Source organism: Sapajus apella, unplaced genomic scaffold, assembly GCF_009761245.1.
Source record: "Sapajus apella isolate SASKATOON/1434 unplaced genomic scaffold, GSC_monkey_1.0 scaffold95, whole genome shotgun sequence".
Taxonomy (NCBI): domain Eukaryota; kingdom Metazoa; phylum Chordata; class Mammalia; order Primates; family Cebidae; genus Sapajus; species Sapajus apella.
Window position 1 is genome coordinate 5,409,110 of NW_022437035.1, and position 22,809 is coordinate 5,431,918.

At 42.3% G+C, this 22,809-nt stretch overlaps 1 protein-coding gene across 1 annotated transcript in view; it reads left to right on the forward strand.

Annotated features, from left to right (window-relative positions):
• ZNRF3 (zinc and ring finger 3) overlaps nucleotides 1–22,809 on the forward strand; it is a 168,795-nt gene that overhangs the window by 82,626 nt on the left and 63,360 nt on the right. The window contains exon 2 of the mRNA XM_032256754.1: nucleotides 19,964–20,089. Coding sequence (XP_032112645.1) covers nucleotides 19,964–20,089 — 126 coding nt within the window. The remainder of the gene's footprint in view (nucleotides 1–19,963; nucleotides 20,090–22,809) is intronic.

The following is a 22,809-nucleotide window of genomic DNA, read 5'->3' on the forward strand; positions in this document are numbered from 1 at the left end:
TAGTAGAGATGGGGTTTCACCATGTTGTCCAGGATGGTCTTGATCTCTTGACCTTGTGATCCACCTGCCTCAGCCTCCCAAAGTGTCAGGATTACAGGCACCAGCCACTGCGCCCAGCCTTATTTTTATTCTTCCTCTACTGCATTCTGAGTGACTTTCTCAGCATATCTTCCAGTTCACTAATCCTATCTTCATCGTTGTCCAGTTTGAATTATCATTTAAGATTTAAATTTCAGTGTCTTTTTTATTTCCAACATGTATACATTATTTTTTAAATATCCATGTATTAATATTTTCTCGCTGTTGTGTTTTATATTTCCTTATTCTTTCTTACAGCCATAATTTTGTTTTTCATATCCCATAATTTCTAAAACATACATTTAAAAGTCATTGTCAGCCCAGGCACGGTGGCTCACGCCTGTAATCCCAGCACTTTGGGAAGCCAAAGTGGGTGGATCACCTGAAGTCAGGAGTTCAAGACCAGCCTGGTCAACATAGTGAAACCCCATCTCACTAAACATACAAAATTAGCCAGGAGTGGTGGCACACACCTGTAATAACAGCTACTCTGGAGGCTGAGGCAAGAGAATTGCTTGAATCCAGGAGGCAGAGGTTGCAGGGAGCTGAAATCTTGTTACTGTACTCCAGCCTGGGCAACAAGAGTGAAACTCCGTCTCAAAAAATAAATAAATAAAACAAAAGTCATTGTCAGACTTCCCTGTTTTCATTTAATCTAAGATAAGTTAGCCCCCCAGTGCTGATTTTGTTGACTGTCTTCTTGAGTTAGTTTTCCTTTGGTATTTTGGAAATTGGGCTTGCAAACTCAGAGAGTTAGTTGGAGGAAGTGGTCTTCTCTGTACTATCCCTCCCCCAACAGCTTTGTGGTCATTTCTCCAAGGATTTCTAAGCCTGTCACAGGTCTCATATTGACAAGTCAGAACCCCCCAGAACATAGAGACACAGATAAACTTCAGTCTTCATGCCTCCAGGTAGCCTTAGCCCACATGCGAGCTGTAGATTGTACATGCTTCTTCGTAACATCCTAGGCTTCACTGTGAGCTGTAATTGTCAGTCTTCTTTCATAGCTGGAGCAGCCTAGCCCAAACCTTGGTTTTAAGTAAGGACAGTGGCTCCTGTCCCTTCCCACTTGGGCTACTTTTAGTTCCCAGTCCACCAGAATAGAGCTCCTAGCACTACCACCTACTTCCAGACTCAAAGCACAGCAGGACTGTGGCTTCAGCATTGATCTTTGCTTTATTCTGTTCTGTTCTTCACTCCCCACCCCCAGATATGTTTATCTTGTTTTAAAAGTGTAATGTACACCTTTCATTTTATTTTTATATTTGATGTTTGGAATGGAGGTGAGGGAAACTGAATCAAAAATAAACTTATACTCTGAGCAGAAGGTGATATGTAAAGGAGGTAAGGACAGAGTCAAGCCTGGGGGGAAATTATTCCAGGCAGAGGGAACAAGCGCAAGTACAAAAACCCTATGAGAGGCAGGTCTGGCATGTGGGTGGAACAGAAGGGAGGCCAGTGTAGCTGGATAGGGTGAACAAGAAAGAGACTGGCAGAAGAGAGAGGGGAAAGGTCGTGGCAGGTCAGACACCCAGGGTTTTCCAGGGCTTCATTAGTAGTTAGGAAGCCAGTGGTAACTTAAACAGAGTAGTAACCTGGTGTGATTATATTCTAACAGGATTGCTCTGGCTACTGTTTTGAGAAAAGACTGGGGAAGGGGCAGTGTCAGAGAGTGGAGTTGTTGAAGGGAGAGCAGTTAGGAGCTCTGGCAGTAACCCAGAGGAAAAGTGAAGGGGGCTTGGAACAGGGTGGAAGTAGGGGAGGTGGTGGAAAGTGGTTGGATTCTAAATAGATTTTGTAGGTAGAGCAGCAGAATTTGCTGAAGGGTTGGATGTGGGTAGGGGAGAAAGGAGTTAAGGATGACTCCAAGGAATGAAATGCCATTACTTGAGAAGTGGAAAATGACAGAATAGGTTTGTTTTGGAGGAAGCCCAATTTTAAATAGTGAAATGAAAATTAGGTCTTCTTACCTGACTACAAAGATATGATGATTACTGTAAGACTCAAAAGAAGACTGAAGACTTACTCAGAATGTAGAAAGAACTCTGAAAATTCAGTAAGTCCTCAACCCAATTAAAAGCAGGTAAATGGTTTGAATAGAGACTTTACAAAGAAGAGATAGGGATGGGAAGTAAACACATGAAAAGTTGCTAAACAACATTAGGCATCAATAAATGCAAAATAAAACCACAATGAGATACTGCTACATGGCACTAGAATGGCTAAAATTAAAAGGCTGATAATAAAAAGCGTCAGTGGAAGCGGAACATTGGGAACTCTCATACCTTGCTTTTGGGAATCCAAAATGGCACAGTTCCTCTGGAAAACAGTTTGAAATTTCTTACAAAACTCAACATACACCTACCATGTGACCCAGACATTCCACTCCTAGGTATTTATAAAAGAGAAATAAAAACACTTGTCTATGCAAATCTTCTACTCAAATATCCATAGCAGCTTTATTTGTAATAGTGAAAAAGTGGAAACAATCCGATGTCCATCAACGGATGAGTGAATGAAAGGTGGTGCACCCATACAGTGGACTACTTACTCTGCAGTAGAAAGCAGCAAAACACTGGTAAATGGATGAACCTCAAGAACATGATGTTGAATCAAAGGACCCAGGGTTCTTCCCTTCCCCCCAAAAAGGAGTACATAATTCATGTTTCCATTTACGTGGAATTCTAGAAAATACAAACTAACTTAGTAACAGAAATCAGATCAGTGATTGTCTGGGTATGGGCTGGAAGAAGAAATGGACCACCAGGGAACAAAAAACTTGCAGGGATGATGAAAATGTTCTGGCTCTTAATAGTGGTCATGGTTTCACTGACGTGTACACTTGTCAAAACTTACTAAACATTGTTTTCTGTAAATGATTATTGTATGTAAAATACCTCAATTAAGTCTGTGTTTGTTTTTTTGGGTGTGGTGGCGCAAGCCTGAAGTCCCAGCGAGTTGGGAGGCTAAGCGAAAGGATTGCTTGAACCTGGGAGTTTGAGGCTGCAGTGAGCTATGATGGCGCCACTGTACCCCAGCCTCGGCAGTAGAGCAAGCCCCTGTCTCTAAAACAATTTTTTAAAAAAATTTCTGAATTCGTGCTATGAACGATGAGAGCATTCTTAGAATAAGAACTGCACTGTGGAGTGCTACAACCCAACCAAAAGTCATAAGAATTCCAGTGCTGACCACTTGATTATCACCAGCAGCCTCAGTTATGTAGATGGGCTTTTAATTCATAAACAGATGATCTGGTGAAGAAAAAGGAAATTTTATTCTTCTGATTCAGGTCTGGCTCAGAACTAGGTATTAAAAACCCAAGGACCTAAGATACAGTGCCCTTTTAAGACAGCTGGCATGAAAGTGGTTCTTTTCCATGCCTCATAAGCCCTAATCATGGTAGAATAAAGTCTGACATCCCACAGGATGTAAGATTTGTGTTTATTAAGGACATTGACTTGTGCCATCTCACGCAGGTGGGGCTGGCACCATTCTTATTTTACAGATGAGGAAACAACCTTGGGGAAATCAAGCAATTGCCTGGAGTAGTGGAGCTCAGCTGCATTCTTTTTTAAAATAAGAAAATTTTAAGAGATGGTCTCTCTGTCATTCAGGCAGGAGTGCAGTGTCACCATGACAGGTCACCTGTCACCTTGAACTCCTGGGCACAAGCAGTCCTCTCAGCTCAGCCTCCTGAGCAGCTGGGATTACAGGTTTATACCATCACACCTGCCTAATTTTTTGTAGAGACAGGGTTTCTCCATGTTGCAGAGGCTGGTCTCAAACTCCTGGCTTAAGTGATCCTCTTGTCGTGGCCTCCCAAAGTGCTGGGATTACAGGCATGAGCCACTGCACCCAGCCTGTTCTTTTCATCACATGACTCCACTGGTGATAATTAGAGTCTTGCCCCACTATATTTTTCCCTTTCCCCCCATTTACCCTTTATTTGCATAATTCCTTAATAACAGCTTTATTGAGATATAATTCACATACCATATAATTCACCTATATAAAGTGTATAATTCAGTGGCTTTTAGTATATTCAGAGTTGTCTATTTTAGAACATTTTAATCACCTCAGAAAGAAACCCTGTACGTTTAGCTCTCACTCCTCTGTCCTCCCATTCTTCTACCTCCCCAGTGCTAAGTAACCATGAATCGACTGTCTCTGTAGATTTTCCTATTCTGGGCTTTCATATAATAGAATCATATAAGATGTCGACTTCTGTGACTAGCTTCTTTTACTCATCATGTTCTCAAGGTTTGTCCCTGTTGTAGCATGTATCAGTACTCTGTTCATTTCTGTGGCCAAATAATATTCCATGGTGTGGGTTAACCACACTTTGTTTCCGTTCATCAGTTGGTGGACATTTACGTGGTTTCCACTCTTTGGTTATTATGAATAATGCTGCTATGAACATTCATGTACAAGCTTCTTTGGTCATGTTTTCTTTTCTCTTGAGTATATACTTAGTAGTCGAATTGCTGGGTGTTATATGGTCTCTCTATGTTGAAGACTTTGAGGAGCTGCCAGACTGTTTTCCAAAGTGGCTGCTCCATTTTGCATTGCCATCAGCAGTGTTTGAGGGTTCTAATTACTCCACATTCTAGCCAATACTTGGTATGATATGATATCTCTTTATAGTGTTGATTTGCATTTCCTTGATGGCTAATGATGATGAGCATCTTTTTATGTGCTTGTTGACATTTGCATATCTCTTGGAGAAATACCTATTCAGATCCTATGCCCATTTTTAATTGAATAATTTGTCTTTTTACTATTGAGTTGTAAAAGTTCACATATATTTTTTTCTATTCTGTGGGTTTTATACTTTTAAATTATTTACCTATTTTTTAAAATTTATTTTTAGAGACAGGACCTTGCCGTCTCCAGGCTGGAGTGCAGTGGCGCCATCATGGCTCAGTGCAGCCTCAAACTTGTGAGCTCAGTCCTCTTGCCTCAGCCTCCCAAGTAGCCAAGATTACAGGCATGAACTGCCACACCTGGCTAATTTAAAAAATTTTTTTATAGAGACCAGAGTCTTGCTATGTTACTTACACTGGTCTTAAACTCCTGGGCTCAAATGATCCTCCTACCTTGGCCTCCCAAAGTGCTGGGATTACAGACATGAGCCACAGTGCCTGGCCTTTTTTACACTTTCTTGATGGTGTCCTTTACGGCACAAAAGTTTTTAATTTTGATGAAGTTCATCTTGTCTATTTTTTCTTTGGTTGCCTATGCTTTTGGTGTGATGTCTATTGCCCTACTTTTTGCATGCCAGGTACACGGGCCTCTTTGTATTTAATCCTCAGAAATATAAGCAGAATCAGCAGGATCAGGACTGCCCTTCAGATGAGGTTATGTGACTCTAAAGTCACACAGAAGAGGCAGTACTGGGATCCACCATGGTTCAGTGTGGCTCAAAGCCCTTGTTCATCATAGCATATCACAGCATAGCATAATCAGGGAGCGGAGAATCAGAGGCTCTGCCTTAGGCCCTTCGCTAAAGTGCCTGCTCTTAACACTGTGTTGAGAATCCCCTTCTCAGGATGGTTACTTGACACATGTTGAATTATTTCTTCCATTTTTGTTTCTATGTTTTTCCAATGAAAGAAATTTTTAAAAAGAAAAAGGAATGAACTTAAAATCATGATTGAAAGATAGTGAACCTGCCTCTCAAGGGCTTGCCTTCCTTTTGCATTCAGAAAACTACTCAAGGTTACAACACACCAATACATCCCATTGGTTGCTTGTAAGAAATTCCCCAAATATCAGGAATCGTGGTGTTAAAGGAATGCATCTGTTTGACAATGTATATTACTACTTAATATTGCCATTTGTTACTTTTAAACCGTGTTATACATAGAGCTGATTTATGGGAAAAGCCCTGGTTAGCTTCAAATTTTGGTCACCTGTCCTGTCAGCAGATACATATACATTTTATAATTGTTTCCAAACTCCTGATTAAACAATATTACAGTAAAGGAGGGCTCAGGTTTTAACTACTGTTCCTTGCCTAGGGTCCAGCCACGAGGTCAGTACTCAGCAAATGTTGGTTTGAATGAGTAGTAGAATCCAAAAAAAGAAAAAATCTTGTACTGTTCTTTCTCTCCAGTCCATTAACTTTGAAAATTCTTTGTTTCCTTTTGGTTTTTGTCTAGTTGTGATTTTTTTTTTTAATTTTTATTTTTTTGAGACAGGGTCTCACTCTTGTTGTCCAGGCTGGAGCGCAGTGGCCAGATCTTAGCTCAGTGCAGTCTCAACCTTCCATGCTCAAGCAATCTTCCCACCTTGGCCTCCCGAGTAGCAGGGACCACGGGTGCATGCCACCATGCCGGGCTCATTTTTTAATTTTTATAGAGATGGGGGCCTTACTGTGTTGCCCAAGTTAGTCCCAAACTCCTGGGTTCAAGTAATCCTCCCACCTTGGCCTCCCAAAGTGCTGAGATTACAGGCAGATATGATTTTTAAATCTGCACATTAACTTTTCTTAAAATTTTGTACTTCTAATATTATGTTATCTTCATCATTATCCTTATTGTGGTACGTATATCCCATAAATTATAAACATTGTTTTGTTTGACTGTTTGATTATATAGTCTTTGGGAGAACTTTTTTTTTCTAAGTTTTCACAGTTTAGAGGAGGGCTACTTAAAGATTTCATCATTTAAAGTTACTGCTTTGGCTGGGTGCAGTGGCTCACGCCGTTAATCCTAGCACTTTGGGAGGCCAAGGTGGGCAGATCACAAGGTCAGGAGTTCAAGACCAGCCTGGCCAACATGGTGAAACCCTGTCTCTACTAAAAATACAAAAATTAGCTGGGCATGGTGGTGCGTGCCTGTAATCCCAACTACTTGGGGGACTGAGGCAGGAGGAAGTCCTGGCTACAGTGAGTCAAGATTGCACCTCTGCACTCCAGCCTGGGTGACAAAGTGAGACCTTGTCCCAATAAAAAATAAATAAATGTAGCTTTGGAATTTCTTTTTCACTTATTTTCTAGTTTCAGTTCAGCATGATGTAGTTTGAATGATTTGTTGTTTGATAGTATTGCATTTCATCTTAATTTAGTAACTCTTTGGTGTGTTTAAGCACCTAATCCTTTTCATAGTAAGAATGATCAAGTGTCCTTTATTAGTTAGTTGCCTTGCAATTTGAAGTAAAACTGTGTCAGTGAATTTCTATGTAGAGAACAATACTTGTCATCTGGTAGGCACATGAGACACTTTAAGAATGAATTTAGAAGAATTAATTTAGCTTAAGGTTTCTATAGTCTACTGAATACTTTTTAAAAAATTTTAACTTACAAAGCACTTATTTGAAACTAGCAACAGTCGTTCTAAGTGAGGGTTTGTAAAGTCGGACATGAGATATGCATGGGCTGTACATAAGTTTCAACATAATTCTCTGACGAAATTCCAGGGCACGGGAGATACTCAAGAGAGAAGGTGGATTTGAAATGCTTGCTGCTTCCCCCAGTTTCTGACAGGTCACTTCTCAGTTATTCATTTGATACAGAGGAATCAAATAGGGATAGGGGCTCTTCTTAGTTTTTCTAAAAAAAAAAAAAAAAAAAAAAAGATACCCACTGGGGGAGACTCCAGCTGAGTGTTCTGAAAGCCAGAGTCGTCAGCTGAGAGAACTCCGCAGTCTTCAGGCAGTTCCCAGCTGGAATTCTCTGTGAAACAGCAGCAACAGCCAGCAGCTTTTTAGTGTCTGGGTCAGAAACTGCCCCATCACAGTTACCCTCATTGCTATGACAACAGGGAGAAAAACTGTATTCAGGTTCTGATTCTAGATCCAGAAAAAGGTTTAGTCTGTTTGTTCAAAGAGCAAAAGAATTATCCTTTTTTTTGTATAGAGAAGAGGAAAAAAAAATTCTTAGGATTCAAGAGAAAAATGGGTGGGGTTGTCCTTTTTCTATTCCTTCACGTAAATTATAAGTCTTGGTTCTAGCCACCACACCTTTTAAGAAAAGGTCTGGGACTGATGTGAAACTCTGTACCACAGCGACGCCCTACCCTAGCCGACAGTGGCAAAAGAACAAAAGGAAGAAAGTTTCCCTTTTAAATCCCCAGGAATTTTTTGATGAGATAATATTACAGAGTGAAATGTCTCATCCTTCTATTAGTTTAGTGTTTGGCTCCTGTGTAACAGTAACCCACTTAGAAGCAGGCGGCTCTTTTGAAGTTATTTTAAACTCTCAGCCTAGTATAGAGATATTGTAACCTTGGATAAAAGCACCACTAGCCCTAGTTTCAGTTTTGCCCTTTCAGGCATGTGGAAAGTGTACCAGTATATCTCAAGAATTTTGTACTGAAAGCTTCTTAAAGAGCTGGTCTTGGTTGCAAAGTTTGGCTTGATGTACCATACTCAAGGGAACATAGTCTTTTTCTCCAGATATTTAACCTTGTCTGACATAGGCTTTTGGCTTCAAAGTTCCCCTAGCTTCTTTGTCTATTAATAAAACATGAAACCATGATAGTCAATCTCGTCGGGCTCTGAGGAAGTTGAAGAAAGTTCATCTTCATATTTAAACATAAAACTAGTTGTTTGATACCCGGTACCAGAGATGGTCAGGTATACGCATTGCTTGTTTGTAACATTTTGCCTCAGTAACTATTCAGAAATGCAAGCGGGATGTTCAGTGCCTCTTCTAGAGGTTATATTGTGTCTGGGAGAAAATTGGAGCTTCTCAGAACAATCACCCTGGTTATTGTGTCTGCTGTCTCTGTAACACCCAAATCTATATCTTACTCTGATGCCACTTGAAGCTATTTTTGGTTGTGAAGGGTGCTGGTTCTTTCTCTTACCATGTCTCCCTGAGTCATCCCCAGCCCACGTCCTGGATGGCTCCCAGAACAGCCGTCTCAAAGTCTCCCTTCAGATGTCTGCTCCCCAGTGCAGGGAGCTTGTGGGGTCTCTTTTGGGCCTGATGAAATCCTTCCCTGCCTTTTCCAGTGAGGACCCATAGAATCTGCTGGAACACTTGGAGGAAGGAACTTGTTATTTCCAGTAGTGCATAAAATTTTTGATCAAAATAATTCACGTATCTGTTTATAATAAAGACAAAACGCACATCATCATGGCTTATAATAAAAAAGAGCATTATCTTGTTCTGCCTTCACCACCCCTGATTGCTATTCCTAGAGGTAACTATTTTCAATTCTTTAGTGGCTTCTTTTGCTCTTCATCTCTCAAATCTTTCTAAATTTCTATGAGTAACTCTTATAGTCAACTGCAGAATAATTTGTTTACCTCTTCCTGTAGAAAAAGATTTTTTCACTCTACTTTTCTCCTTCCCCTGTTTCTCATTCCTGCATTCTTCCAATACAGTTATATCACAATTATTGTTTAGATCGAGGTTTGCTTTTTTTTTTTTTTCTTTTTGCTCTCTGTTGCCAGGCTGGAGTGCAGTGGTGTGATCTCAGCTCACTGCAACCTCCATCTCCCAGGTTTAAGCAATTCTCCTGCCAGTCTCCCGAGTAGCTGGGTCTACAGGTATGTGCCACCACACCCAGCTAATTTTTGTATTTTTAGTAGAGATGGGGTTTTAGCATGTTGTCCAGGGTGGTCTCAGTCTCTTGACCTTGTGATCCACCTGCCTCGACCTCCCAAAGTGCTGGGATTACAGGTGTGCCCCATTGCGCCTGACCTAGGTTTGCATTTTTATGGCTGTAAGTATTCTCTGTCATGCCATGTAGGTCATACCCTGATTATGGGCTACGAGCCTGGTTTAACTTTTTCGTTTTTTTCTGGAGTTAGTCATTGCTCCCCTCACCCTGACCCTCCTTTACTTTAGTTTGCTGTAACCATCACTTGTCATCCTCTTGTTCAGAACTGTAAAACTCTTCTCAGTACCATCTAACCCACTGGGTAATGATTCATGTTTTTGTTGTTTTGTGTTTGTTTGGCTCTCTTATAGCCTTATTCTTCTGGTCCCATCTGGACCTGTCATTCAACAAGCTGCTTGCAAAGTCATTGTCCTGGGATTTCTCTTTCTTTCTCTAGTCTGTGGGAGTCCCTATGCTTGGATCCCATGCCTGCCTTTTCCTTCGTTTTATTTCCTTGTTTTGTTGTGGCTGACAGCAACTTCTGAGCTTGGACATAGCTGGGAAAATTTGAGACTTGCTTTTTTTGGAGAGGACGTCTTCTACTCTCCCTCCCCTTCTACTGCCCGTACAAGGTGCTGTCACGGTGAAGGGCAGCAGTGTTGTGGTCTCTGTGTAGAAAGCAGTAGCCACCCAGCGTGCTTGGGCTGCTGTGGCCTTACAGCAGGCCAAGGAGGAGCAGCCATTGCTTCTAAATCCATTGCCAGTAAATAATTTTTGTCCTGAGAATGTCTTTGATGACAGTAGTCAATAACTGTAAGAGGTAGGTCTTTCAGAGTTCATGTAGCAAGTTGATTAAATCCTGACCTGTTTGCCCTGGTCCCTCACTTAGCAGAGCAGAGACCCAAGTGGCTCACCAAAACCAGCAAGAGATATGGCAGCAGGCCTGCTTCCAGGCCAGAGGCCATTTGTTTAGCCAGCCGTCATTTATTGAGCACCTGTTCGGTGCAAGGCTTTGGGTAGGGTGAAAGTAGGTGCCCATCTTAGTGGGGAGGCTATAGGAACCAGTAAGCTCCATACAAAGCATTTGAGAACCAAGAAGTATTAGTGCATTCAAGAAAGCTCAATGGAAGGGGTGACATTTAAGTTGGTCTTGAAGGGCAGAGAATTCTAGGCAAAGGCATAAAATGCATATGCACGTGACAGGTGTAGAGAAGGTGAAGGAGACAGTTTCCCATTGATGGAATGTCTACTAGTGTTACTGTGTATGTATTTTAACTCATTTAATCCTTAAGGATGTCTGTCTCTGTCCATATCAGTTAAGGCAGATGCTACCGTCTCCATTTTACAGATAAGATCCATATGGAAAACAGATAGGGACATAGAGTGTGGAAGTACAGGCACTGGAGACTCAGAAGGATGGGTGGAGGGGAGTAGATTATGGGAAATTACTTAACGGGTACCATGTACATTATTCAGGTGATAGATACACTAAAAGCCCAGATTTCCCCACTATACAATATAGCCATGTAACAAAAATTGCACTTCAATTTATACAAATAATTTTTAAAATCAAGGTTTATAGACAACAACTCATCTACCTAGATAATGTGCCTCATAAAAGGCAAAAGTGATATTTCAACACAAGATTGCATGATCTCAAATCTCATTCCTTCCTTCCCAAAATAGCCCTTGGAACAAAATAAGGAATGAGAGGGTAAGAGCCACAGTTTCATAATAGTCTCAAACTCATGATAAAGGAGTGAGTAGGCATTTTTCCTTCAATTGACTTAAGCAAGATGTTGAGCATCCCAAAGTGATTGCACAAAGACCAAAAGTAGCACGAAATCAAAGTTATAACCCAGGACATATTTTCAGTTATATCCTTGGACTTTCATTGTATCTTATAAATTATTTGCATCAAGTTCTTCTGTGGATCTGCCCCAGAAGCTTTGCTTGTCTTCTCATTTCAGGCCATCCTTCCCCTTCGTATTCTCTGTTCGATGGAGTCTTTGTCAACTTCCAGTCTAAGGTTTCCATATCTATTTGATTTTTTTTTTCATGTTTTCATTAGTAGTTCTTTCTGATGTTCTTGAGTTCCTACACACAATTTGGCTATTTTTAACTTTCGTAAAAATAGTACAGCTAGTGCTCGACTTAACGACCACGAGTGGTTCCAACAGACCAGTCGTAACACGATTTGGTCGTAAGTTGAGTAGGCTATATGTACAGTACTGTGAAATGATGTTATAAAAATCTTTAAGTCATATTTTATCATAATTTTCTTTCATTATTGTTATATATCATGATTTTCTTTGTTCATTTTATGCCATTTGTATCATCTCTACACCATTTTGTTTCTTACCTTTACATTTGTCAGGTTTAAGTAAAACACTGCATTACCAGTACAACTGGTTTAATTTTTGCAAAACATACAAAATTACAAAATACAGGTGCATTCAAAAATACAAAATACAGGTGTAAAAAATACCATAGGAAACATTTTCCCAATTGCAAAACATATCAAAATATATAAACATGTACGAAACATTTTATTGGCCGCTGGTGCTTGGCTGCGGATCGTTGATGTCGTCATCTGAGGCAGCAGTTGGGGTTACCGGAGTTGGTTTTTTCATAAACATGGTGAAAAATCACAAAACACAAATTGCTGTACCGAGTCTGGGATAACAGTTGAAATGGTGCACGCGGAGATGGTAGTGCTGCCGGAAGCTGGTCTACACTGTTGTACACCCAGCTGGACAATGTTTGCGCTGCCAGACGTGGAGCAGTCATGGCTAGCGATTGTGGTCATAAAGTCGAATGGTCATAAGTTGCATAGGTCATAAGTCGATCAATACCTGTAAGGCAGAAACTTACTTACAAAAGTAAGTAAATAGTAAGGTAATAGTAATGTCAAGCATCTGACTAGGAAAGCCCTACCCATCTAAATATTTTAAGAAAATAAACTGAGAAATGCCTATGACTTTTAAATGCTTATATGCTACATTAAGTTCAAAGTTAACATGCTTGAACACCATACACTGAAGTATCCTATGATGAATGTTGAATGATTAGGCACTGAGAACCACACACAGGTCTTTTATGTAGTCACTGCCTCTTCGTCACTAGCTGGTGTCAGCATGTGTGAATAATGCCTGGTTGTTACCTGATGACTGCAGGGATGGTGTAGAAGCGGTGTCTAGCTGAAACTCTGAGAGAGTATAAGAATTTCATATGGAGAAGGTTCTTACTCTCTATAGATGATTGTTATCCAGCTAAGGACCTTGGGATCTTTTAAAATTAGAGGCTAATAATTCTTTTTTATCTTTTTTAAAAAATTGAGGCTGGGCACAGTGGCTCATGCCTGTAATCCCAGCACTTTGGGAGGCTGAGATGGGCAGATCACGAGGTCAAGAGATCGAGACCATCCTGGCCAACATGGGGAAACCCTGTCTCTACTAAAAATACAAAAATTAGCTGGGCATGGTGGTATGCACCTGTAGGCCCAGCTACTCGGGAGGCTGAGGCAGGAGAATTGCTTGAATCCGGGACGCAGAGGTTGCAGCGAGCTGAGACTGTGCCTCTGTATTCCAGCCTGGTGACAGAGCGAGACTCTGTCTCAAAAAAAAAAAAATTGAGACGCAATATTGGTATGTTGGCCAGGCTGGTCTTAAACTCCTGGGTTCAAACCATCCTCCCACCTAAGCCTCTCAGTAGCTGGGATTATAGGTGTGTGTCATTATACCTGGCTTAGGCCCTAGTATTTCTTAGGAGATGGTAGAAATAAAGGTTTCATTGGGGCTGTATCTTGAAAAATAAAAATGAAAGTAATGGTTTATTTTTAAATTTAAATTATAATTGCAGCCTTGTACTGATTTTTGAGAAAAAGAATGAATCTGTGTGGGCAGTGTTGGGATATTCTCAGCAAAATTGTGTAAGACTGTGGATGTGGCATCCTTCACTTATATTTGACTTCAGCAGCATAATCACTAAGAGTTGTTTTCCAGCCGGGTGTGATGGCTCACGCCTGTTATCCCAGCACTTTGGGAGGCTGAGGCAGGTGGATCACCTGAGGTCAGGAGTTCGAGACCGGCCTGGCCAACATGGTGAAACCCTGACTCTACTAAAAATACAAAAATTAGCCGAGCGTGGTGATGGGCGCCTGTAATCCCAGCTACTCAGGAGGCTGAGGCAGGAGAATTGCTTGTGGACCCAGGAGGTGGAGGTTGTAGTGAGCCAAGATTGCGCCACTGCACTCTAGCCTGGGCAATGGAGACTCTGTCTCAAAAAAAAAAAAAAAAAAAAAAAAAGGTTGTTTTCCAAGTGAGAGGACTCTCATTTTTTCCAAAGGTCTCTCAATCTTTTGATCATTCTCTGTGGAAGCTCCCATCCATGTTTCTTCTTCTTTAATCCTTAACTAGATTGTTTGCCATGGCTTTGAGTAGAATCGAGCTGTTGACTAAATAGGACTTTCATGAACTCCGTTAAATTCTGCATTGGTTGCCAATTTACAGTTCTAGTTTGCAACTTATCTACATAGTTTAGTTACTATATCATCTGATATTCCAACAATCAGCAGGAGTTTGCTGTTGGATTAAATATGAGATTACAATGTGTAAATTGGTCAGGCACAGCAGCTCACACCTGTAATTCCAGCACTTTGGGAGGCTGAGGTGGAAGGATTGCTTGAACCTGGGAGTTTTGAGACCAGCCTGGGGAACATAGTGAGACTTTGTCTCTACCAAAAAAAAAAAAAAAAAGTCAATAAATGAGGTGGCAGGATTGCTTGAGCCCAAGAGGTCGAGGCTGCAGTAAGCTGTGATAGCACAACTGCACTCCCACCTGGGTGACAGAACAAGACCCTGCCTTAAAAAAAAAAAAAAAAAAGTTAACATAGTAGATGTCCAGTTGATGGGAAACACACCTCTTTCCCGTTCCCATAAAATGCAAACAAAATGGCATGTTCATTTGCATTTTATGCCTTTACCTAGAATACTCCATCCTTGGGACAGGTCAGTTCACTAAGGAATATTTTCACATAAATTTTCTACATATTTCACATAAATATCATAACTACTTCTACTTCCCTATAAAAGTGTCTCCTGAGCTCATAACTTGGAGCCCTTGGGAAAATTTCCACCCTTCCTTAGGGTGGAGATGGCTGGAGGCCTGGGCTGGGAGTCATTTCCAGAAGCTGATACTGTCATCAGGGGCAAGCTGACAGAGACCTGAATCATATAATATGGCATTCAGTAGGTGGGTCAAAGGAACCTGTTAGATTGAATTCACAAACTTGCACTGGAGATGTAAGCTGGAATAAGGAGCCCAGGAGAGAAGGAACTTAGGATAGAAGTGGGAAGGTGGAATGGATGGCGAGGTAGGTTTTTTATCCTCTGAGATGCGATCTTGGTGGCTTCGTTACCCTCCACAAGAGGGTAAAGCATCCCTCCCACTGGCACTTTAGAAAAATTCATTTTGGTTTTAAAGGCTTTCATTGTTGAGCTGCTAACATTCACCCCAGTGTTGGGAAGATTTGATAGAGGAGTTTGGAGGACAGTGGGAAGGAATGACTGCTTAGGAAGGGAGAGATCCTGGCAATGAAGTGCAGCCCAGGGCGCTGGCCTGACAGCCTGAGGGGACCCTGATGACCCTGAGGGACCCCTGGGTGTGTTTGAGGCTTACATAGTTCAGATTTCTGCATGCCTGGACTCGCTCTCCACATGCCTTTCCTGAGGCCGTGTGTTCTGCTCCTCCAAGAGAGTAAGCCTCCGGCCTGGTCAGGCCCACTTCCACCTCACTGGCTGCAGTGGGTCAGATCTCGTCTTTGGCTCCAGTTGCCTCTTGGTTCCCATTCCTTGTCTTCTCCTTGTCCTTCACATCTGCCACTTTCCCAAGCCTCGCCTTTTTTTCAGCTGCCCTTGACTGTCCCTCTATCTCTTTCTACCATAGCCTTATGTCTTTGCATCATGGATGTTCAGCACCTGCAGACATTTAGCTTTGCCTCACATCATGTTTACTGTAGCTTTATTGTCATGCGTGTGTATGTGTTCTCACTAACTTAGCATCTCTCAAAGTGTGTCCCATGAAATCATGTGATCAGAGTAAATGCAAAACAAGTTTATAAACAGAGGGTAGGCAATGGTTGTTTTAGCAAAGGTTAAAAGCCTTTTTAAACCATAGGCCACTGCAGAGCTTTAATTTACACATGTGGATCCTGAGTCCCTATGAAGAGTTTCTCAGTGTTATTTACTTATTTAATAACCTATTTTTAATCTTGTGTGGTAGGTAGTATTCTGTAGGACACAGTTTCCTGAAGGACTTCTGTAATTCATGTAGGCTCTGGAAGGGTAGAAACTGCATTGTCCTTCACTGTGGGATCCCCATGTTAGCTGAGGGCAGTGCTAGGCAGGGTGTAAGTCATTCCTGAGTAAGCTCTTAGGACAATTGCTTTTTTTTGAGTTGGAATTTCACTCCTGTTGCCCAGGCTGGAGTGCAATGGCGTGATCTTGATTCATTGCAACCTCCGCTTCCCAGGTTCAAGCGATTCTCCTGTCTCAGCCATCCTGAGTAGCTGAGATTACAGGCATGTGCCACCACACCTGGCTATTTTCTTGCATTTTTAGTAGAGATGGGGTTTCACCCTGTTGACCAGGCTAGTCTTGAACTCCTGACCTCAGATGATCCATCTACCTCGGCTTCCCAAAGTGTTGGGATTACAGGCGTGAGCCACCGTGCCCAGCTATTTTTTTTTTTTTTTTTTTTTTGAGACAGAGTCTTGCTCTGTTGCCCAGGTTGGAGTGCAGTGATGCAATCTTGATTCACTGCAACCTCTGCCTCCCAGGTTCAAGCGATTCTCTTGTCTCAGCTTCCTAAGTAGCTGGGATTACATGGTCCTGCCACCATGCCTGGCTGATTTTTGTATTTTTAGTAGAGACAGGGTTTCACCATTTTGGTCAGGCTGGTCTCGAACTCCTGACCTTGTGATCCACCCGCCTTGGCCTCCCAAAGTGCTTGGATTACAGGCATAAGCCACCGCATACAGCCAGTTGCTTTTTTTTAAAAAAAAAAAAATATTTTAAATTGTTAAATTCGTATAAAATTCACCATTTTAAAATGTGAAATTCAGTGGCATTTAATATGTTCATGATGCTGTGCAATCTTCACTACCCTCTAGTTCCAAAACATTTTCATCACCCAAAAGAAAGCCCTGTATCCACTGAGCAGTCACTCCTCATTTGCCCCCTCCCTGTTGCCTTTACCCACCACTAGTTTGCTTTCTGTCAATTAATTTGCCTCTTCTGGACATGTAATGGAATCATACAATATGTGGTGTTTTGTGCCTGGCTTCTTTCTTTAGTAAGGTTTTGATATAGATGCAAGGTCTTAGACCCAGATGATACCTCTGCTCCTCCAAAGCAACATTTTTTCATTGGCCAAACCCCATAAATGTATAAGCAACCAGCCAGGCTCGGTGGCTCACACCTGTAATCCCAGCACTTTGGGAGGCGGAGGTGGGAGGATCACCTGAGGTCAGGAGTTCAAGACTAGCCTGACCAATATGAAGAAACCCCATCTCTACTAAAAATGCAAGAAAATAGCCAGGTGTGGTGGCACATGCCTGTAATCCCAGCTACTCAGGATGGCTGAGGCAGGAGAATTGCTTGAATCTGGGAAGCAGAGGTTGCAGTGAATCAAGATCGTGCCATTGCACTCCAGCCTGGGCAACAGGAGTGAAACTCCATCTCAAAAAAAAAAAAAAAAAAAAAAAAAAAAAAGTATAAGTAACCCAAAGCAGCCATTCATCTGGCATCCTCCAAGTTGTGTGGCCAGGTTAAAAATAACCTGGAATACTAGTTGCCATTACCATGATTTGACCTGGGACTTCAGGAAGCTGGCTTGAACTATGCTGGAGTGAGCTGGGTCTAGAGCCCTTTCCTGGAGGACAGAGGTGCCTGAGCTGTTGACATAGTTGGCTCATCTGTCTTGCTCATCCTTTTTCTAGTCAGAGGTCTCAGCATTTCAGACTACTCATTGTTGAATAACTGTAGAACATTCTAGAGTGGGCTGAGTTCTGCAGGGGCATCCTGGGAAAAGGTTGCACCACCCACGGCACCGCAGAACCTCCATTGGCCCTTCAGGCAAACTCTGTGAGCCTGAAGGCTTGTGCAAAATTGGACAAGGCAGTGTCTCATCCCAGGGCCCTCTCACATCTTGGAATTCCCAAGGGGTGGGATATCTCTCACCCACTATAAAGACAGCTGCTGGCTGCCCCTTGTAGTACCTTGTGCTCAGCAGTGATGACCTCTCACCTGCCTTATGAGCTTGTGCAACCCCTTTCCTATTGTTTCATTGAATTGTCAAGGATCTCTCATCTTTGGCCTGCACCCTTTGCCCTCCACTCATTGCTATCTCTGGAGTCCAAAAATACTACTACTGAAGAGAGTTACCTGCCTGCCTAAAATAACGTCTTTCAGTGCACCATCTTCTGCCTAAGAACCTGTAATACTGTCTTGGCATCCAGACTCTCTCCTGGTTTTTGAGCCCTTCTCTTTCCTTCTCAGTGTAGACAGTGAACTTCCTACTCATCAAACTGGATACATTCTTCTCCCCGTTCTACATCATCTCTTAGCAACTCCTCGCCAAGCTTGGAACTGACCTCCCTCTCTCATTTTGCCTTGATAAGTCTAACTCTGCCTTCGAAGCTCACTTGAGACTCAGCAGCTGCACAAAGCTTCCCCAACATTCTAGCAACTCTTGCTGCCTGCACTAAACTCATGTTGCACTTGAATACCACAGGGTTTAGAGCTGGAAACTTTTTTTCCTGAGGATTTTATCTCTTAGTCCTCCCTCTTCGGATAGTCAACTCTCAGAGGAAGGAAGGGTAAAGTAAACAAGTGGCACGGGAAGGATTGTGAATCCAAGGGCCTGGTCACCTCTAGGTATTCCACTTGCTGCCTGTACTTATCTGAATTTTTGTTCTCATCTGTAAAACAAGTAGGGAATAAGGTGGACATATTTGTTTCCTATTTGCTGCTATAACAAGTTTCTACAAACTTAGTGGCTTAAAGCAACACAATTTATTCTCTTACAGTTCTGGAGGTCAAAAGTCCCAAACGGGTCTTCAGCTACATTCTTTCTGGAAGCTTGAGGGGAGAATCCATTTTCTCATCTTTGTCAGCTTCTGGAGGTCATCCTCAGTTCTTGATTAATGGCCCCCCTCCTCCATCTTCAAAGCACATCAGCTTCTGCTTCTGTCATCACATCTCTTCTCTGACTTTCTCATGCTTCCCTGTTTCCCTTATAAGGATCTTTGTGATGATCGTGTTGGGCCAACCTGGATAATTCAGGGAGCCTCTCTATCTCAAACTCAATCACATCAGCAAAGTCTCTTGCTGTGTAAGGTGACTTATGCACAGGTTCTGGAGATTAGGACATAGATATCTTGGGGGCCATATTCTGCCCACAGTGGATTCTTAGGTCTCTTGTGTTTCTAACTTGCCGTGAATCTAAAGATGTATTTCTTCCACTTATTTAAGAGCTTAGCACACACAGTGCTAGGCTTATCAACTTCTTGATAAGTTATGTTTATCCCTGAGGATTTCCTCTTCTCAGACTGTCATTAGGGATTCTAGGGCCTGGTACCATTCAATAATAGAACTGTCAGCACCAACCTTAGGGTTGTTCTGGTTTGACTGCACTTTTACACACAGCAGTTTGACACTGCCTATCTACCCATCTTTGATTTTGTGCTTTGCAAATTTTGAAAAGATCTCAAAGAATTTTATCTGTTTCCCAGTAACCAGGAGTAGCCTTTAAACAGCCTGTTAATTACACCGGTGATTTCTGTTGTATTTCTAGTGGTCTCTGCATAAAGTCGGAGATGTATTTCCAGATCCTCTTGCATAAGTTGAAGTAGACATGTTGTTGAGGTCTAGAAGCCAAACAATCTTGGATACTAACCTAGCTAGTCTCATCTGTAATTGCTACTTAGTGTTAAATTTATGGTATTTCACAGCAATTTAGTTTGGCATTTATATGGGAATTGTGCTGTTTTCTTTCCCTCCATCCTATTGGGCAGTTTCCACCTTGGATCACCATCACTTAAAAGGTAGTAAAAAAGCATGCATAACATACATTTATAATGGCTCTACTGTGTTCTCCCCAGTGCTCAGCTCATTGTGCTGAAATAGGATTCCCCTTGGGTTGAAAAACTGTCCCGCTCTTAAAATTTTAAGTTTTGAGGTTACTTTTGGCTGTAGTAGCTGAGAGATACATAGTGTGAGTCAAGCAAAAGTGTAGCTTGCCTGCTGAAGTTTTCTTTCCATTTTATCTCCTAGATGCACCCACTGGGCCTGTGTAATAACAATGACGAAGAGGACTTGTATGAATACGGCTGGGTAGGAGTGGTGAAGCTGGAACAGCCAGAATTGGACCCGAAACCATGCCTGACTGTCCTAGGCAAGGTAAGCACCAGGTCCTTGGATTCACCGCATTTCTGGTTGGTGTCTTCCACTCTTCCATTTCAGCATTCCTAAATAGCTGATTATGGAGAAAAGCCATGCTGGCACTGTGCTCCTTCCCAGCTGAAGTTGTGTGAGGTGGGGACTGAGACATACCTTGTAGTGGCCCACCAGTGTTTATAAGCCCAGACTCTGAGAGAGACTGCCAGTCTCAGAGTGGGCTCTACCTCTTGTCCACTGTGTGGCCTTGGGCAAGTTGCTTTCCCTCAAGAAGTCTCAGTCTCTTGTCTGTGAAATGGGTTAGTAATAGAGATACTTTATCTTATACCCTGGGCCAGATGTTTCAGAATTCTGAGATTTGGGGGGTTTAGAAAGGCATTAAGGGGTATAGATTTTGTATTAAGTAACCTCCAAGGGACCTGGGGAAGCACTTAGTAACCAAACACATTTTATTTGTATAGCAAACCATAGGGATCTTCACATTAAATGGGATAACTACAATCTAAATAGCTTCGTGTTAGTTCACGGCAGCTTTGCCTCCAGATGAGTTCAGGTCCTTTAAGTTTTGCTGCCAAATAAGTTATGGAAAAATGTTTGGGTTTTAGAGCTGTTTTTGGTTTCAGAATGGCAGACAGCAATTATGGTCCTGTATTAGAACTTACCTCATAGGTGGTTAGGAGGTGAGAAGAGATGCAAACGCCTCATACAAGAGTAAGTCCTCAGTAAACGTTTGCTGCCATTGGCTCCCATCACTCCATTTAGAAGGACTGAAAAAGACTTTTTAGCCAAAAGGGTCACATTACTTTGACTGCAGTATAAGATAGAAATAAATTTCCTTTGGAAAGCCACTCATCAACAGTCTTAAAATATGACAGGTAACAGCCTGTTTTAAATTGGATGATTTTGTTTAAACTGCATCATTTTGTAAAAAGGAAAGGTTCAGAGAAGGCGATTTGAATTTTGATTTTGTTGGGAGAAAGGTGGTCTCTCCTAAGGATAGTGGTATTTGTTGGATATCTTTTGTATTCTCAAAAGCTACCGTTCTAGGTACCGTGGGGAGAGAGCTGGGGCAAAAAACTGTCCTGTTTCCTGACCTCTTGAGGTTCTCTTGGGAAATCCAGGAGAAAGAAGGGGTGGTTGTGAAGCAGGGTGCTAGAGAGGGAGCCTTTCCCAGACTTGAAGTAGCCCCTGCCAGTGTCTCCTGAAAGACCTTTGACCTCAGGTACCCTTACAGGTCTAATCTATTTGTGGTTTTTGCATCCCTCTTGTCTTCTGAATAACTTCTGGTCACTTGTCAAGTTCTCCTGCCCTTCGTTGGAAAAAATAACCCCACAGGAATTATTAGCTGTTTGGTTTACAGTTCACAAAGTTGAATTGAGGTGTTTTAGGTGGCTCAGGCCCTGATACTTCATCGTTTAAATAATTGGCCAGAGTTGCTTAATGGTGGTAGGAGAGCAATGACCCCCTTGAGAATATTTTAGTGTTTTCCTAGGAGAAATGCCAGCTACATCTACAGGGTAGGAACAGTGCTTTCCTTGTAGGTATTATACTCCTAATATAACATTTTCTCCTGTACCTTTAAGTGCTGCTATGCAGGAATCGGTTCCTTAGTTTCATTTGCTTTGCCCCAGTCTGATGGGGCTCCATCTTTGTGTCTCTTGCATCTATAATTGGGTTGGAACAGGGATCACAGGGTCACCCTATAGTTCTCCCATGGTTTAGCAGTGGAGGAACTCGTTGAAGTCACTCAGAGAACCCAGCTATTTCCTCCTCTGCCTGGAACAACCATGTAGTGGTTTTACTTGGAGAGTTTTGTATGATTTGGCCTGCTGGCCCGTGAAGCCAGGGGGAATAAAAAACCCTAGGCATATATTGAATCATTAAGTGCTTCTCGAGTTTATTCATTCACCAAATATTTATTGAATGCAGAAGCCCAGAAACTGAGCGTGTGGTTCTACCTGCTTGCAAGCAGCAACCCCCACTGTTTCTCTGGGAAAGGCTGGTGGCAGGCAGCATTTACACATGGTTAGTCACTGCAATTTGGCTTCGAGTTTACACCTGAATAAAATCATTAGTACAAAAGCTTGGGCCAAAGAAAGGCGGTTTCACATTTGTTTAAAGCCTGGTCCAGTGTGGGAGGTACAATGAATCAAGATCTCTCTGTCTCTCTCTTCCTCCCTCTCTTGCTCTCCTGCTGCCTTGATCTCCTGCTGCCCCGCTCTCTTTCTCTCATCATCTTCTTAAAGTATGGTTCTCAGTCTCAATTTCATTAACTACGACAACTGTGTTTTCTTGTTTTCTGAGCTCCCAAGGGCTGGTAGCAAAAAACTAGGGTAAAGGAAGGCGAAGTGATCCCCGTGGGCAGCTTAGTCCCTGCAGACTTCATGATTTTCCATCCATGTCTTGGCTCTTGGCTATGGCAAGAAGCGGGCAGTAGAGAGAGGCAGAAAAGGCATAGGTGGAAAGTTCAGCCAAGATAGGTTGAGGGTGGGGGCTCCTTCCTGTGGATGTTGAAACTTGATGAAAACCCACGAAGGGAGGACTCTGTCCACTGCAGGTGGGCCAGGCATTTGGAAAAGCCTGTGGGAGTATAGGGGTGGCCTAGACGCAAGCTAACCCCTCCCCAGCACCCACCCACCCACTCACAGACAATGCCACAGGGCAAACCTTGAAATAAGAGAGGAATGTCCTAAATTAAAACACGTAAATGCCTCTCCAGGAGT